The 17,529-nt window shown below is 32.6% G+C and overlaps 1 protein-coding gene across 1 annotated transcript in view; it reads left to right on the plus strand.

Moving 5' to 3' along the window:
* LOC142325690 (nephrin-like) overlaps positions 1 to 17,529 on the plus strand; it is a 575,430-nt gene that overhangs the window by 101,607 nt on the left and 456,294 nt on the right. The window contains exon 2 of the mRNA XM_075367722.1: positions 5,020 to 5,152. Coding sequence (XP_075223837.1) covers positions 5,020 to 5,152 — 133 coding nt within the window. The remainder of the gene's footprint in view (positions 1 to 5,019; positions 5,153 to 17,529) is intronic.

Below are 17,529 nucleotides of genomic sequence, written 5' to 3' on the forward strand. Positions count from 1 at the left end.
AAGTCTTAGTTTTGGTCCTCTAACAATTACAGCCTGGCATAATTTTACCGAAGGCAAAGACATAATGAGTGCAACGTATTTCACCCGCAGAACATGTCCTAAAATTTTGTTTTTCGTAAAATACTCTGTGTATAAAAAATACAATATGTTACTATAGGCAAGAAATAATAACAGTAAAAATTTATTAAAACCAGTTCAAATTTACATTATTTATAATTGTAAAACTAAGTGTGCCTGCTGATAAATAAAACCATTATTTTAGTAACTGCATTATTAATAATTTAGTTGAGTAAACTTTAATATACCACACTGAATTATTTTAAACTAAGAGGAATTAAAATTAAATGGTGTGTTAAAATGTTATACTAAAAAAGTATATTACTTCTAAGTTCTAGTGTAAATATAGTTTATATAATTTTTCTTTTTTTATAAATGAAGACTTTAACAGAATAACTTAAATTTGAAAGTTTTTATACTTCTTTAACTTAGTGACTAGCTTTATTAAAGTATTTCTCATTAATCTCAAATTTTCAAAACTATTTCATTATCTTACTTTTTATAATTCTTATCTATATACAAATTAATAAAAGTTTTTAATGCAAGGTAATAAAAGTTTATTACAAAGATGTATTTTGTTCAACAACATAAGACTTTTAAGTTCATTTTATTCGCAAATAGCTTCATAACTAGACCTTATACGGCTTTATATACATACTTAACATAGTTATTTCTTTATGTAAAAACTTATATATAAGTTTACTTTATATATAAACTTTCAGCGAGAAACTGATTATTGTTTAAAGTTTTACTTTATTTACAAATAGATAGATAGACTATTTTTATTAATTTTTTTCTGTCTTCAGTCATTTGACTGGTTTGATGCAGCTCTCCAAGATTCCCTATCTAGTGCTAGTCGTTTCATTTCAGTATACCCTCTACATCCTACATCCCTAACAATATGTTTTACATATTCCAAACGTGGCCTGCCTACACAATTTTTCCCTTCTACCTGTCCTTCCAATATTAAAGCGACTATTCCAGGATGCCTGAGTATGTGGCCTATAAGTCTGTCTCTTCTTTTAACTATATTTTTCCAAATGCTTCTTTCTTCATCTATTTGCCGCAATACCTCTTCATTTGTCACTTTATCCACCCATCTGATTTTTAACATTCTCCTATAGCACCACATTTCAAAAGCTTCTAATCTTTTCTTCTCAGATACTCCGATTGTCCAAGTTTCACTTCCATATAAAGCGACACTCAAAACATACACTTTCAAAATCTTTTCCTGACATTTAAATTAATTTTTGATGTAAACAAATTATATTTCTTACTGAAGGCTCGTTTAGCTTGTGCTATTCGGCATTTTATATCGCTCCTGCTTCGTCCATCTTTATAGTAATTCTACTTCCCAAATAACAAAATTCTTCTACCTCCATTATCTTTTCTCCTCCTATTTTCACATTCAGTGGTCCATCTTTGTTATTTCTACTACATTTCATTACTTTTGTTTTGTTCTTGTTTATTTTCATGCGATAGTTCTTGCGTAGGACTTCATCTATGCCGTTCATTGTTTCTTCTAAATCCTTTTTACTCTCGGCTAGAATTACATTATCATCAGCAAATTGTAGCATCTTTATCTTTTCACCTTGTACTGTTACTGATAGAGTAATAGACGGAATAAGAGAAAGTGAAAAAATATGAAGAGAATTTTGCACTTTGTGATATATCGTTGAAAAGCTCTCAACGAGGGCTTATAACTGCAGTTTTATGAAAAGGGCTAAAATTCAATTTTTTTTTGGATTTTGAGCCTTTTTTTGAACATTTTTGGTCCAGTCGATTGCAATCAAAAGGGGAGGTGCACAACTAGATGTTACAATAATCGTAAATCCGAAATTTTAACATCCTACGACTAATCGTTTTTGAGTTATGCGAGATACATACGTACGTACAAACGTCACGCCGAAACTAATAAAAATAGATATTTACGTTGAATTTTGAAAACCGAAATTTTTCGCGATCACTATACTTCGTACAAGGAAGTAAAAAATTATCTGTACTACAGATATAATAGTTAAAAACTAAGTAATAATAAATAGTTTAAAATCAATAGTTTAAAAAAGTAAAATGTTAGAAAAAGTTAGATAGGGATTTATTACCTTCAACCCCTCAGAATATTTGATAACTACTTTCACCCTGATAACATCTGATTTAGTGAAAATTAATGGGTTTCATTCAAAATTTGAAGTAATTTTAGGTACATTTAAAAAATTTTAGGTTTAGAGAATAAAAAGTATCACAAGCCAGGCTTGTTAGGGAAAGTTATTTTATGTTGTTTTCTTCGCTGAACTAAATATATCATTAAATTTCAGAATGCTGAATAAGAGTTAACAGCATATAACGAACACTTTATTCCTATTTACTATAGGAATTAGCCGCGTAGTGAATAGTATTACTCTCAGAGAAAGCAAGCCAGATTAGTTGTTCTTAAATCAGTTTCATGTATTCTCCGGTAATGATAATACCGGTAATATTCTCCGGTATTCTCCATTAGATAATACTCTGCCTGTTAGTAGAAGTATTATAATAATTTATTAAAATAATTTTTTTATGGGGATTGCTTGTAGACTTTTTTTAACAAATTTTTAATTACAATTTTTACAGTTGTGTGTTGATGATAAAATTTGATTTGCTAAAAATTACACATGAGTAAGATTATTATAAAACCAACTCATTCTGAGATATCTTCCCAGTATTTCCCTTCCTTTCATTCGATTTTTTTTAATTTTTTTTGTAGAATGGTTGTCTAATACAAAAACTACTATACAAAATTTCAAGTTGCAGGTTCTTGAGATAAGGTTAAACAGATGCCGACTCGCATCAGTAATACGTATACATGTACCCACTCTGTTCCTCATTTTTCTCTGTTGCTGATCTTTTTTCTTTATTACATTCTACAATGGTAAAGGAAATAAACACTTTTTACTAGTAGACTGTGTTAGCGTAAAAGTGATTATTGATGCTACGAATTGAGAGGTTTATTGCGTAAAAACTTTTTATAGGTATATTGAAAACCAGCAACGTTGAATTTGCATTATCTCTACCTCTACATTTTACGCTGTCTTTTGAGACTATAACTGTTAACGACAGGAATCAACAGGCATGATGATGAGTATTCTCAAACGCATATACCAACCTCTAATATTCAGTAAGACATCCTACGGGCGTTTGTTTTGATGTGCATTTTTTTTTAACGGATGTCATATTATTGCGTATTGTAATTTTGTAATATATTATTATAATTTTATTTTTTATGGTTTCTAATTGAATCCTTTTTTCAAAAAATAAATAAATAAAATAAACTCGTGATTATTTCAAATGATTTCAAAAAAAAAATGAATTACTGCACGACAATGTCTGATAAGGCAATGAAATTAAGGAAAAAATGTAACGTGTACGTTTATATTAAAAATCTAATGTAGACATCAAATGACTTTCTTGTACACCTGTTAAATTACATATACACATTTTTTTTTAAATGAAAAGCACATAAAATTTTAATTCATTAATAACTTCTGATATTTTTTCATATTTTTTTTTTAATTGTTATTGTTGAATTATTATTTATTGTAATTTTTTTTACAATCAGAGGTTAATAACATTAATAAATAAATAGATTTAGATTAAAAAAAATATCCCTGTAAAGGGTTTGTGGCTAAAAATGTGTAGTTTCTAAAAAAGGAGTTGATTTTATTTATTTTTTTATATATCATTTTTTCCTCGGTCTTGTAATACTCGCTGCTTAACAATTGAAGTCGCCTTGTAGTTTTAGATTTTTTTTTTAATTTTTATGAAAGGTTTATGAGCGTAATGTTTGTTTTTATTTTTAAGACGATTAGTTTACTCAAATACTTTAGTCCGTTTGACTTAGGCTATATTAAAATACTGATATTTAAAATACTTCTAATAAGTTTATTCATTAATTTTTAAATTTTGTTAACATATCTTTTCTAGATTCTATATTTTTCATCTTTTCTAGATTCTATATTTTTCTTTTAGTTGAATGTCTTTTGTATTTATACATTAGTTAAACCAAATTTAATAACTTTATTAATTTAACAATTGGTGAAATCCTACACCAGAAATTATTAGTTTAAGACAGTAGTTCCCAAAATCTTCCGAGTCGTGGCGCCCTTTTTGAATTAAAATTTTTCCATGCAGCCCTACCCTAAGTAAAAGTATAACTACTAGTAAGAGATAAAAATAAATAAAACTCGTGTAACTTCGTTATTTTGTTACTTTATTAACATTAAATTAATAATAATAAATGTCTTGGTTCAATTAATTATGAAGATTTTACTACATTTCGCAGCGCCCCTGTGAAAAGGATGCGGGGCGCAGCGACGCACAGTTGGGAATTACAGTTTTAAGATGAAATCATACACCAGAAATTCTATTTTTCTAAGAAAATCTTGAAGTTATGTTTTTACCTATTAATCACGTGAAGCCAAACTTTCGCATATATATATATATATATATATATATATATATATGTGTGTGTGTGTGTGTGTGTGTGTGTGTGTGTGTGTGTGTGTGTGTGTGTGTGTGTGTGTGTGTGTAACCTTTATATATACGTTCAAACAGATATATTATTTTGACAAATTAAATACATTTTAGATTTATGGTTTTTATGCTTACTAAGATATTGTATTCCACCGGCCTTCGTGGCGTGAGTGGTAGTGTCTTGGCCTTTCATCCTGAGGTCCCGCGTTCGAATCTCGCTCAGGCATGGTATTTTCACAAGCTACAAAACCTGTCATTCATCTCATCCTCTAAAGTAATACCTAACGGTGGGTTTCGGAGGTTAAAATAAAAAAAACGGTTTTTCTTTGCAGTTATTGGATTTTCATACCGTATTATAAAAAAAAGTTGATTTTTTCTTTATCTGAAAACAAATTTTTTAAACATTAGATTTTTTATTATTGATACAATAATATTTGGTTTTTTTTATTGTTACAGTATCAACGGAAGACACGACAGCAGTTGTTGGAAGTATCGCTAAACTTCCGTGTGATATTGTTCCACCAATTAAAGATGATAAAGTAAGCCTTGTAATTTGGTATAAAGAAGATCTTAAAAGTCCAATATATACGTAAGTTATTTTACTTTTATTTTGTAATTAATAATTTTATAAATTATTACAATTAATTCATAAGATATTATAAGTAAATATTATATTTTTTTTATTTTTAGTACAAAATATCAAAAGTTAATTATAATTTTAAATTATGTTGTCTTCTAAGAGAATCCCCTTCAAAAAAAGTAATTATTATTCAGTGCACACAATTGTTATATTAATTTTCGTTGTAGCCTTTTCAAGTTCTTACAGCTTCCAACAAGATAACTCATTATCATTCAAAAATACGACTTAAAATTAAAAAATCTCATTTTTTCCATGAAAAAAAAAATTTATTGAAATTGATCCTGATAGCCCTTCTTGGTACAGTCCTTTAATTGATTTCCATTCTCCTTGTAATTTAATAGAAGTGTTAGTATTCTGTCATATTCCTTTTTATGTAAAAGTCTTTTTAATTCTTCTGTGTGGCTATTCATCAAGCAAAAAATCGTTTGCACTCCGTGGGGTATTTTTTTCCATCATTCTGCAGCGATTTTTATTGAGGTGGTCCCTTTGCAAAAATCCCAGAATTTTACTTTCATTTTCCTCGATTATAGTCTCTGGAACTGACTTGAAATGAGAGCTCAAGTTTTACAACTTTACAAAAATACCAGTATGACCAGTGTCAGATAAAATTTGAGAATACTTTTCTGAAAATGTAACTAAATAGAAAAAATTAAATATTTTTATTGGAATAACCTTGTATTGTTATACCTGATTAGGTCTATTGGATATCAGGTGAAAGGTTTTGAGTTATTCTGATGGAAAAGGCAAATCAGTTATGAAAAAAAAAATTTTGTTCCTTAACAATCGCTTAATGCCACAGGAACTGTCTTAAAAATGATAATAACGTAAACGAAAATTGATCCTAATATTACGTTTGAAACTTATAAACTATCTTGATCCCGTACACTCGCAGTCATATATTTCTAGCCATTTTATTTTTTCTCGTAAACAGTTAAATTTTGATTAAAAATTTAATAGATTATTGAGTATAAATATAAATATGAAACGAAAATATGAGAATTACAAATAAATTCTTTAAAGTACGTAGTGAATCAAAATGGGATTTAAATTTTTTAAAGCGTACAAAAATCAATTCAGAATACTTGTAAAATTGGTTGAATTCTCATTTTGGACCAAAACACAAAACAAATTCCTTCACCATAAGTGCTACTGTATATTTTAATTTCATAAAACGAATCTATGATTACAGTTAACGTAATATTTACACCCATTATGAAAATTATTTTCTCAACAGAGCTAAAATTTATTCTGGCACGAGATTAATGTGTGATCGGTTGGTCTGTATGAAATGAAACATCAATATGTTGTTCACTTGATTTTTGTGGAACAGATCAAAGATTATTGTCCGTACTTATAAAACAAAACGCTGTATTTCTGATGAAACAGGCATTCCGCAAATTACCGTTTGACATGAATTAATATTACGTTTGAAGGTATAACCACTGAGCAAGAAGTTAATAATGCAGATGAGATGGTTTGTTATGAATTCTGTGTAGAGATGTAAAATAATAGAGAACTAAGGTGTTCCTGGAAAATGTATTCTTTAATGATGAATTGATATTACATATCAGCAGTAAGCGTAATACCAAAATCTCTAGAACATATTAGTGAATGCATTTTGCCATCTTAGTTAAACTAAAATTTAATGTGAAGAAAACGAATATCATGTACTTGGATGCGCTAGAAAACTTTCTTACTGCACAGTTAGACGCCGATGACCAAGAAGCACTCTTACATTTCATATGGATCACTACCATAATAGTACACCATCATTCTACAACACAGAAGAGATTTCCTCCACAACTTAAATCTGTGGATTGAGCAATTCTAGCCCATTACACAGCCATCTCATTTTCCGAATCTGATTACACTTGATTACGCTGAATCGAGTTTGACGGAAGGTCTGCGCATCACCAACTGCGTTTAAAAAATTTGATTTACTTTTTTTCTGTGAAATATACATGAATTAATTTTTTAAATAATTTTAATAAACTTTTACTCGAATTCAAATTTGTAAATTACATTTTAAATCGCCATGAAATGTTTATGTGGAGTGTAGAGTGTATAGCACAAAAACGTGGTCGGTAGGTAAACCGGAAAGGAAGACAATGTAAGTCTTGGGAATGTAGTTACACATGGGTTGATACAAGTGAAAATATTAAAATAAATGGTGAAAAAGGTTGTGCGGCAGATAGTTTCCGCCCCTCTCATGGTTCCACATCAGGGATTTTCTCTGGGTAAACGGTATGCAGAGGTGCTGAATAGGAGGCGGGAGATTAGTCTGTCACGTAAGCAACCAAAGGTTGTGTTCATCAACCTGAAGGAGGAGACAACTATTAAAACAACTAAGGAGATGAATTTCAGGCCGTCCTTCGACATAAAGAGGCAAAACCTGAAAATTCGTAATATTAAAGTGAAAAAGAAGGGGTTAGTGGTCATTGCTAACGACAAAGAAAGTGTGCGGTCATCTCTGACTCCGTTAAAGTCGGAGAGTCCGACATGAAAGTCAAACCTAAAGGCAAGAGGCGTCCTTAAGTGATTGTTTATGACATAGATCGACAGCTGTCTGAGGAAAAATTAATGGCTCTCATTAGGAAGCAAAATACTCAAATGGATTAGACCACATTCAAGTCTGAATGTCGATTATTACAAAAATTGGGTAGGCGCGAGGCGGAGCGCAACCATGGAATTTTTGAGGGTAGTCCTAAACCTTTCGGCAGTTTCACTGCGGAAGGCAGGTTATTTGTAGACCTCTTTGGGTAAGGTCAACAAGTGTTTAGATGTCCGTGCTGTTTTAAGTGCTGCAGGTTTGGTCACAGGGCTAAGTTCTGTGAACATCCTGAAGTTTGTGCTCATTGTGGTGATGAAGAACACATGCATGAGGAGTGTCCAAAGAAATCGGAGGGTCCAACTTGTGTTATTTGCAAACGTATTCAGAAGGATCATAAGCACTCTGTGAACAGTAAAAATTGTGGTTATAATTAGAGAACGGTCGATATGTACTTTAATTCTATTTCATTAAATGATTAGACTTGGTCAGTTGAATGCTCAGGGTGCTTACATTGCTAAGGTTGAGATTGGAGAGCTTGCATTACGTAGATGTTTGGATGTTGTTTTGTGGCAGCATCCATATATTGTGTCCGGTGATCTGCTAGGGTTTTCTCGTTGAAATGGGTTCTATTATGGTTCTGGAAGTATTTCCGCTGTTTTGTGCAGAAGGGAACTTGATTGTATCTTTATTTGACAGCTCTAGAATAATCATCATGTCGTTCGTTGTCCGTGTGGATGTTCAGAACTTGCATCACTATGTTGCTAATTCATATTTCCAGTGTAGAGATCCTGCTGATCATAATCTTGTGATCTAGGATAAAATCCTACGATTCTCTGGCACTGGTCCAATCCTTATAGCTGCGGATGTGATTGCTCAGTCACTCTTGTGGCATAGGGGTTTCACCGATGTTGGCGGTGAATTAATGGACGGCCTTTTAGTCCAGCATGATCTACAGGTATATAACGCACTTTGTGAGTTACCCACCTTCGTAGGTATAGTAGATGGGCGTCGATTGTTTGGTGGAACGAACATCGATGTTACCGTTGGTAGGTTTAGTACTACCAATGTTTTTAACTAGAGGGTAGTTGATGATTGCTCGAGTGATCATCGACTGATTGTCTATTTGATACTGGGGGCTTGGTGAACGCTACCGATGTAACGCTCCGGTTTAGCCGGGTCAGTTTAGCAGCACAGGCGTGTGGACTAGAAGAATTCTGTTGATTTACTTTCGACCGGGCTCTAAGTTATGGATCGGAGTCTGTATGTCTTGGATTTGGAAGATCTGACAACTGGGTTGTCGGCGGCTTTTCTTGATGCCGCTGAGTGTTCAATTCCTCGAAGTTGCAATCGAGTGTGGATTACATCATAGTAGAATAGGGAGCTGCCCGGAATGAAGATAGTGAGTGGTTTGTCGTTTGCGGAGAGCTTATCAACGTGAGGGTGATCCAGAACGACGGGCAGTCCTGGTTGTTGAATACAGGACCCTGAGATTTCATTACTTTCATAAAGTCCGGACTGCGAAAAGAGATTCCTAATGTTCCTTTGTTCATGAGCAGGGGAACAGGATTCCTGGGGCGTAGTATATAGGGTCTTTGGACACAAACGACGAAATCACTTATTCTGTCTAATTCTCTCGACCAGTTTTGGTATAATTTCGGTTACTACCTAGATTTTATACAAATTTCTAGACAATTTGCTGCCTGATGATAGTGAAGCTGGAGAGTCCGCATACTATCTGCGGGTGCGGCGAGAGGTCACTAATTTCCGTGGGGGAGCAGTTTTCTTAAAGATTACAGAGGCTGAGATGCGTCAAACTGTCTGTAGTTTAGGTAGGGGTAAGGCTCCAGCCTTACCCCTACCTCCGCCGTTATTCCTTCAAAGCCCCCAGACTTTGATGGAATAATGGTGGAGCTTCTTCATCGCTCGGTTGGGATGAGTTTGGGAGTTGTCACACGTGTAGTTAATAAATTGTTGTCTGAAGGATTCTTCCCTATGTGCTGGAAGAAGGGGAATGTGAAATTGTTGTTTAAAGGTGGCGACAGGGATCCTGCTGTCAGTTCGTCTTATAGGCCTCCGACGTTATTTCCAGTTATGGGCAAGGTCTTTGAAAAGGTTCTGTATCTGCGTATAAAAGAGATTAATCTCGCAAAGATTGTTGATGGAGAATCAGTAATGGTTTTTTCCCGGAAAGGGTACTGAGGACGTCATATTCCGTGTGATGAGTGTGGTAACGACCAGTGAGACGGAATATGTCCTGGGGATTTTCCTAGACATTTCCGAAGCATTCAATAATCTATGGTGGCCTTCTGCTATTTACCAACTCCAAAAAAGATAATATACTTTAAGTTAGTTGCAGGTTATACAAAGTTACTTCAGTCATCGGTATGTGCTGCTCTGCGAGGGCAGCCATGAGGTTGGAAAGAAGACGCTGCTGTCTAAGAGATGTCGGCAGTGCAGCGTGATGGATCAATTATTGTGGGTGGTGGAGTTTGATTCTCTGCTGTGGGTGAGGTTGCCCTTCAGGTGTTGCATCGTGGCTTATCCTGACGATGGGCTCCTGCTGTTGAAGGAAGCTCACAGAGGAAAGTTGAACTCTGAGTCACTTGGGCTTGCAGGATGCCTGAGATGTGGGGGCATCAACACAAGATGACGATTAGCTCGGAAAAGACCACGATAATGTTCCTCAAAGGCCGTTTGGGAGTGAATCGGCGTGTCCGTATTTCGATGCCAGACCAGCGTATAAAGTATGTTCAGATTCAAAAGTACCTCGGGATGTTTCTTGATGAGAAACTGCAATATAAGAAGTACCTTCAATACGTCGCGGAGAGGGCATGCAATGCCTTCTTCGGTATTCGACGTGTGGTCAATCCTGATTGGGGTCTTAATTTTAAGACCATGAGCATTCTGTATAAAGGGCTTGTGCGAGGCTGTTTGCTATACGCGGCGCCAGTTTGGCCAGATAGGCTAAAATATAAAAGTTATCAGGATATATTATTAAGGGCTCAAAGCCTAATATTTTTAACGGTAACGGGTGATTACCGTACTATTTCACGGGAGGCATTCTTGGTAATTGCAGGCGTGAAACCGATAAACTTGATTGCGTCTGAAAAGCAGCTGCGGTATGTCGCTAAGACGTCCGGTGAGTTGACTTCGGGTAAAATTCAAGAAATTGAACAACATGGCAATGCCTTGTGGCAGGTCAGACGTGATGAGACAGATGGTGGGCGTTATACGATGATCTCTCTCCAAATGTTGTTAGTTTGCGGGACGCCTCTTGGGTACACCCTAGTAAATAAGTGTCGCAATTTCTTTCCGGCCATGGTGTTTTTAGGGACAGACTGCAGAATTTCGGCCTGGTAGGTTCTGGAATGTGTCCTCAGTGAGGACAATAGATTCTGGGATGTGTCCTCAGTGAGGACAATTGAATAACACCTGCCATATTTTTTAAGAGTGCTCGAATTGAGAGTTAACGCGTACGGAGACCATCTGTCGTATTGATCTTATCGGGTCTGAGTTGATCTCCGTGTAATCTAGAGAACCCAGGCCGAATGGGCAATAGGGGAAATTTTTATATTGTACTTACCAAAGGAAAGGATTACTGAGAGGATCTAGAGCCCTGCTTGGATTTCTCTTGTATTCTTTTTTTGTTGATGTTTTGTTTTATAAATTACGTTTTTGTCCTTTGTTGTGTTTCAATGGTACTGTGTTGTTATTGTTCCGTGTAATATTTGTATGTTTCGTGTAGTGTGTTGAACTCACTTTTACATTCTACGGTTAGGTAGTTCAATTCCTTTGTTTAGTTACGTCCTTTCAGTCTTACTTAAGACTCGGTGAGATATGTTTTATTTTGAGTTCATTAAATAGTAATACACCAATGGGAATGTCACTCGTGACATTCGCATCAGTGGCATCCTGGCTGAGGTAGACTGGAAGATGTTAAAAGCCGAGGTTTCGAAGATGACCTCCGGTAAAGCTGACCCTATGGGGTCAGGATACAAAGATATATTTCTCAGTTTTATACTTATGTTACAATTTTAAAATACTTCAAAGTGTTATTCGTATAAGTTTCGCTGAAAAAAAAAATTTATATAATGGCTTATTAATTTTTTTATTACAACATTTCTCTTAAATGAATATCCGTTGATAAAAGATTGAGCACATTTTGCCAAAAGGGTTCCTAAACTTTTCGCATTGCAGAGGTATACAATGATATTAATTCCATTTTTTTCAATTTTTTTTTAATAATTTAACCACTATATTGATTTACCTAACACGCACGCGCGCGCGCATAGAAAGAGATGTGCAGCATTTACGAGTAAATACACATGCTGCAGTATGCCGTATTTATTGTTTAGGGGATCACGTATTATAGATTTCATGATGGATTAAATGTTTTTTCATGACTAAAATAAATTTATTCTGTGTTTTTTTTTTTCAGCATAAAATTCGGTTTATGAATCATTTTCTTTTTCAAATATATTACTTTTTCATTTAGTTATCTCGTAGTTTTAATTTTAGCCGTGTAATATTTCTTCTTTGTACGTATATATTTTTTTCATCATTGTGAATTCATTAATCAATAGATTTATGTTTTTATACCGTAACTACTTCCTTCTATTTTTTTATACGGTATAAGACGGTAATAGTCAGTAGAATAGTTTTCAAATTTATTTGTCTAATTTTTCTTTTTTTTGTTGCTTTTACGACCTCATATGATCACTTTAGTTCAATTTCTTTATTCTTGCTTCTTCTTTTTTTGCCCACATCTTTTTGAGACATTCTGATCTTTGGCGCCTGTCCTCGTCTGAATATACCCTGTTGGATTTCTTTTTGATTTTAGGTTCAAATGTTTATGCTTTATAAGGAAAAAAACGGATGACTTTTTTATTTTTATATATATAATTTTCAAAATTTGACTGGTTCGTTAGTTATCTTAGTCGAATTTCAGCACAATTGATCAAAAAAATTGATTTATGTGTCAGCCGTCTTTTTGTTAAATTGTTTATTTATGAAGCATTGCTTGAAGTAATAAAATATATCAAAGGAAGCAATAAACATTATGGCTTTTTCGTTTTTATCTACTCATATTTTATTAGCATTTTCAAATACTTTTATGTGCAGCATAACTCGTCTGAACTTCATTCATAAAATATTTTGCAGTTTAGGTAATTCCGTCTTTGGAGCAAGTCTTTCTAGATCTCTTCGTTACGTCTTATGTTGAGTATATCATTCTCATATGTTTAGTGGTAATTTCTCCCCCTTTTCTATTATCAATTTATTACCTTTCTCCTTACATTTGCGTGCAGGCTTTTGAGCTCAAAGGCTCGTATGTTTTTTTTTTTTAATTTTCTCGTATGATTTTATTTGCAACATACATAAGTATACTTTTATAAAAAATATAATTTTTATCTTTTTATTAACTATTGTTTATGTCTTTATTACTTTTTCATCACCATGTTTGTAATTTCTTGATAATATATCCCAATAATGTTCACCATTAAATAAATAATTTTTTTTCTTTACACCCATGTTTCCAAATTTTAATGTTCATATTTATCGAACGTGCTTTTTACCCTTTTACTCTATTCATATCCGCCTCAGGTTCATAATCCATCTACTTGCTTTAATATATACGAATAAATAATTAGAGCTTAATTGATATAAACCATTAAACCTCACAGTTTTAAATATAATTACAATGACATACAATCCGGTTGAGGCTCATGGTGTCGAATGATTGAGGAAGACTTTTTTTTTTTAATTTCGACAAATGATTGAAGAGCAGTTGAAGAATTGATGGAAGGTTATAAATATATCATTTCGTTTTTACTTGCCATGCGTAGATATATTGCTCGGTTAAGAATCTGTTCAATATGGGGAAAAGAATAATTCTCTTGCGTTGACTATTGGAATCGAATTCAAAGACTAATCTGTAAAGAGTGAAGTTTCCTTGCAGATCATTCTAAAAAAAATTCCTTACTATCCTCAGTGTAAGTCACGTACACCGAGTTGGAAGGAGGAATTAACATAATAAATATGTTACTTCATTATAGATATATATATAGATAGAATCTTGACCTCTATCTAACTTGCTCAGTTTATCTAAAGCTATTAATGGAATGAAAGATTGATTACTCAGCTTAAAAAGAATATTTCCTCAATTGTAATTTATATCTTAAAAAAATAAATAATAATATGGCTCATTTATTAGCTGAATAAACTATTATTTATTCATAGTATCAGCAGATAATGGTATATTGGTACAGTATCCTCCAACCCAATTAAATTGTTTTTACTACTGGCTAATGTACCCCACCACACCTTAGGATCAGAATGCCCTGGTACTACTCTGGAAAAAATTACCAAAGTAGTGGCATCAATCAACATATCCTTCGGTGGATCAACTAATCGGCGCTTGAAATCTTAGCAATCTGTTTGGGAACTGGCCCGAAAGCTTACAGAGAAAGAATTTAATGTCAAACAACAATAGCAGATCTCTTGGTACGAAAACTAAGACTGTCAATGGATAGAGGCGGGCTTCATTCTGTCAACATAATTATAGTGCAGACTTAATCGCGTAAGAACTGGACGTGGTAAATGTAATTAGCTTATGAACAAATGAGGCTTTTCATCTATTGCTGGTTGTGAACGTGGTGAGCCACTCCAAACTGTTGAGCATCTAATTAAACACTAGCCGCAGCGAGCATACATAGGAAATACACTACATGTATATTGAGCTACACCACTTGGAGTTGAGTGACTGAAAAAGGTAAATTTTAATTTGTGTCTATATTGAAATCTATTCTTACATGTAATAATACATATATAGATTTGCAGTTACACTTTCTGAAAGTTTTGTTTAATATCTCGGACACACAAATCTTTTTGTCATGTAATAAATAAATAGTCACAGCAGCCTTACGTAATATTACAGTCGTATCTTGAACAAGTTTCTATACAAAAATTACCAGATACAATATATGATCTAAATGTATTTAGGTGATATCTTCTTGTTTTGTAAAAAGAACTCTTTTATTATATAGATTGCATTTTTTTAAGTACCTTCTAAATATAAAGTTTTAAGAATTTTTAACGTTTATTTATTTTAAATTACTTGTCTACTGGAGTGGAAACTTATCAATATCTCTCTTTCAAACAGTATTATAATTTATATCGGAACGAAATTGTTTGAAAAATAGATTGAGAAAACAGACTTCTTTGACATTTTTTGTTGTTCTTTTCGATTAATTAATTTAATCACTATTTTAAAGTTTGATTGATTTAAAGTACAATACTATACTTGTAAAGGTTGTGAATCGTTGTCCTATATTTCATTTTTATTAAAGTTCTCTTACATTTTAACAAATTCCGTATCCTTTAATTATTTTTCTGTTGAAGTCAATGTACTAGCTAATTGATATTGTCCATAATCACTTGTTTCTAAATAAATAAGAAATATATATGGATAAGGTACAGATAAAAGTATGGATTTTCTTTTAAATTGTTGAATAAATCTGATGTAAAATTTTATTTCATTAAGCAAAGTACACGTGAAGAAAAATGTATCTATTATACGTTTCTTGTCTGTCAATTTTCCTATCTTTAACGCTTTTTTCTTCATGAAATCTAGAATATTATTAACAATTTCATGTGTTCGACAATCAAGTTTTTTTATAATCTTAAATACGGATTTTAATTTTGTCATTATAACCCAAAAACAAAATTAGAGCTTATAAAAAAAAACAAAACATAAGATCAGGAATATTAAACACTAGCGTGTAAGCTACAAAAATAATTTACAAAAACTACGAAACGAAACAGTTAATATGTTAATATTAATTATGTGACTGTAATACAGCACGAGTACCGTTATAATACCCGATAAAATGAAAGTAAATTCATTTATTCAAAATGCGAAAAGATAGATTTAATATAGATACCAAGATGGGACTAAATAATAAAACTATCTATAAATAAATACATTATTTATTGATTTATGTATTGTTTAAAGGATGAATCATTGTAAAACCTTTTTACACAAATAACTACCTAAATTTACAAATAAATGTTTCTATTACTGTAGTTCTATATATACACACTCGTATATTTAAATAAAACAGATTTACAACAAACGTGACATGAAATTTCTGTCTCTCAAATGTTAAAATAACAAATTTAATAAAAATAGAAATTTCATTATTCTCTAAATTACTTTATTTATTTTCATTTATTACGAAAGATAATTACACACGGAGAGCTAGACACTGATAAAACACAATGTTACTGAAAAGGGCAGTATAATGCGTACCACAACTATTTATTGCCTCTTTTAGCTAAGCTTTTATGTTTCATCCGGCACACAGTACAGACACAGAAGTTCTTTTTCAGAAAATTGAAGATAACTATATACTACGATCATGAGAAAAATGATAAAGCTGTTAAAATTACAGAAGTATGATTTATTAGTAAATACAGTACACACTTCATGGCAATGAGATTTCTACCCACAGACTTAGCATAAAGAGGTCGGGGATTTCAATTTCATCGTAATAACGTGTCGGGTTTTAATAATGAAATAATTGTATTCTACAAAAATTTATTAAAAGTGTATATTAGCGTACATGCACGTTGAATTTAACAGCGGATAATGTGAGCAGACGAAACAGGAAGATAGCAGCAGGTAGATGAATGCTTTATAATCGATGCTAGGCATTTAAGGACTTTTAAAAAGTTCTTTAACATTACTTTGATTTGCTATCACAAAATTGCATGTTTTCGCACCATACATAGAAAATTCTTATTCAACATATTAAACAAATTTATTTTAGTTAAATTTTAAGTTTATATATATATATATATATATATATATTTATATATTCTTTAAGGGAACTTGTCCTGACAGAGTGACTGACACATAAACACACTAAAATAGCAAGTATAATATAAATTTTCCTTTTTTATAATATTTTTTGTCGAAATTATTGATCTATCATCAGTTATAAAATCTAAATTAGTTAATACATTACCATATAAAAACTAAAGGAAAATTTAAAAAGGGAAATGGGTAGGACAAATGTGGATATAGTAGGAATTAGTGAGGTTCGGTGGGAAGAGGAAGGCGACTTTTGGTCAGGTGATTTTAGAGTAATTAACTCAGCGTCAAATAATGGGCAGTCAGGAGTAGGTTTCGTGATGAACAAGAAGATAGGGAGGAGAGTGGAGTATTTCAAAACGCATAGCGATAGAATCATTGAAATAAGGATAAAATCAAAACCTAAACCGACAACGATTGTTAACGTCTATATGCCTACAAGCGCCCATGATGATGATGAGGTAGAGTGTGTATACGAAGAGATTGATGAAGCAATTAAACACGTAAAAGAAGATGAAAATTTAATAATAGTTGGAGATTGGAATGCAAGCATTGGAAAAGGCAAGGAAGGAAATATAGTGGGTGAATACGGGCTGGGCAAAAGGAATGAAAGAGGGGACCGACTTATAGAATTTTGCACGAAGTATAATTTAGTAATTGCCAACACCCAATTTAAAAATCATAATAGAAGAATATACACTTGGAAAAAGCCAGGCGATACTGGAAGGTATCAGATAGATTATATCATGGTTAAGCAAAGATTTAGAAATCAACTCGTTGACTGCAAAACTTACCCTGGAGCAGACATTGATAGCGACCATAATTTGGTGATAATGAAATGTAGATTGGGGTTTAAAAACCTGAAGAAAAGGTGTCAGATGAATCGGTGGAATTTAGAGAAAC

Source organism: Lycorma delicatula, chromosome 5 (assembly GCF_047948215.1).
Source record: "Lycorma delicatula isolate Av1 chromosome 5, ASM4794821v1, whole genome shotgun sequence".
Lineage (NCBI taxonomy): Eukaryota > Metazoa > Arthropoda > Insecta > Hemiptera > Fulgoridae > Lycorma > Lycorma delicatula.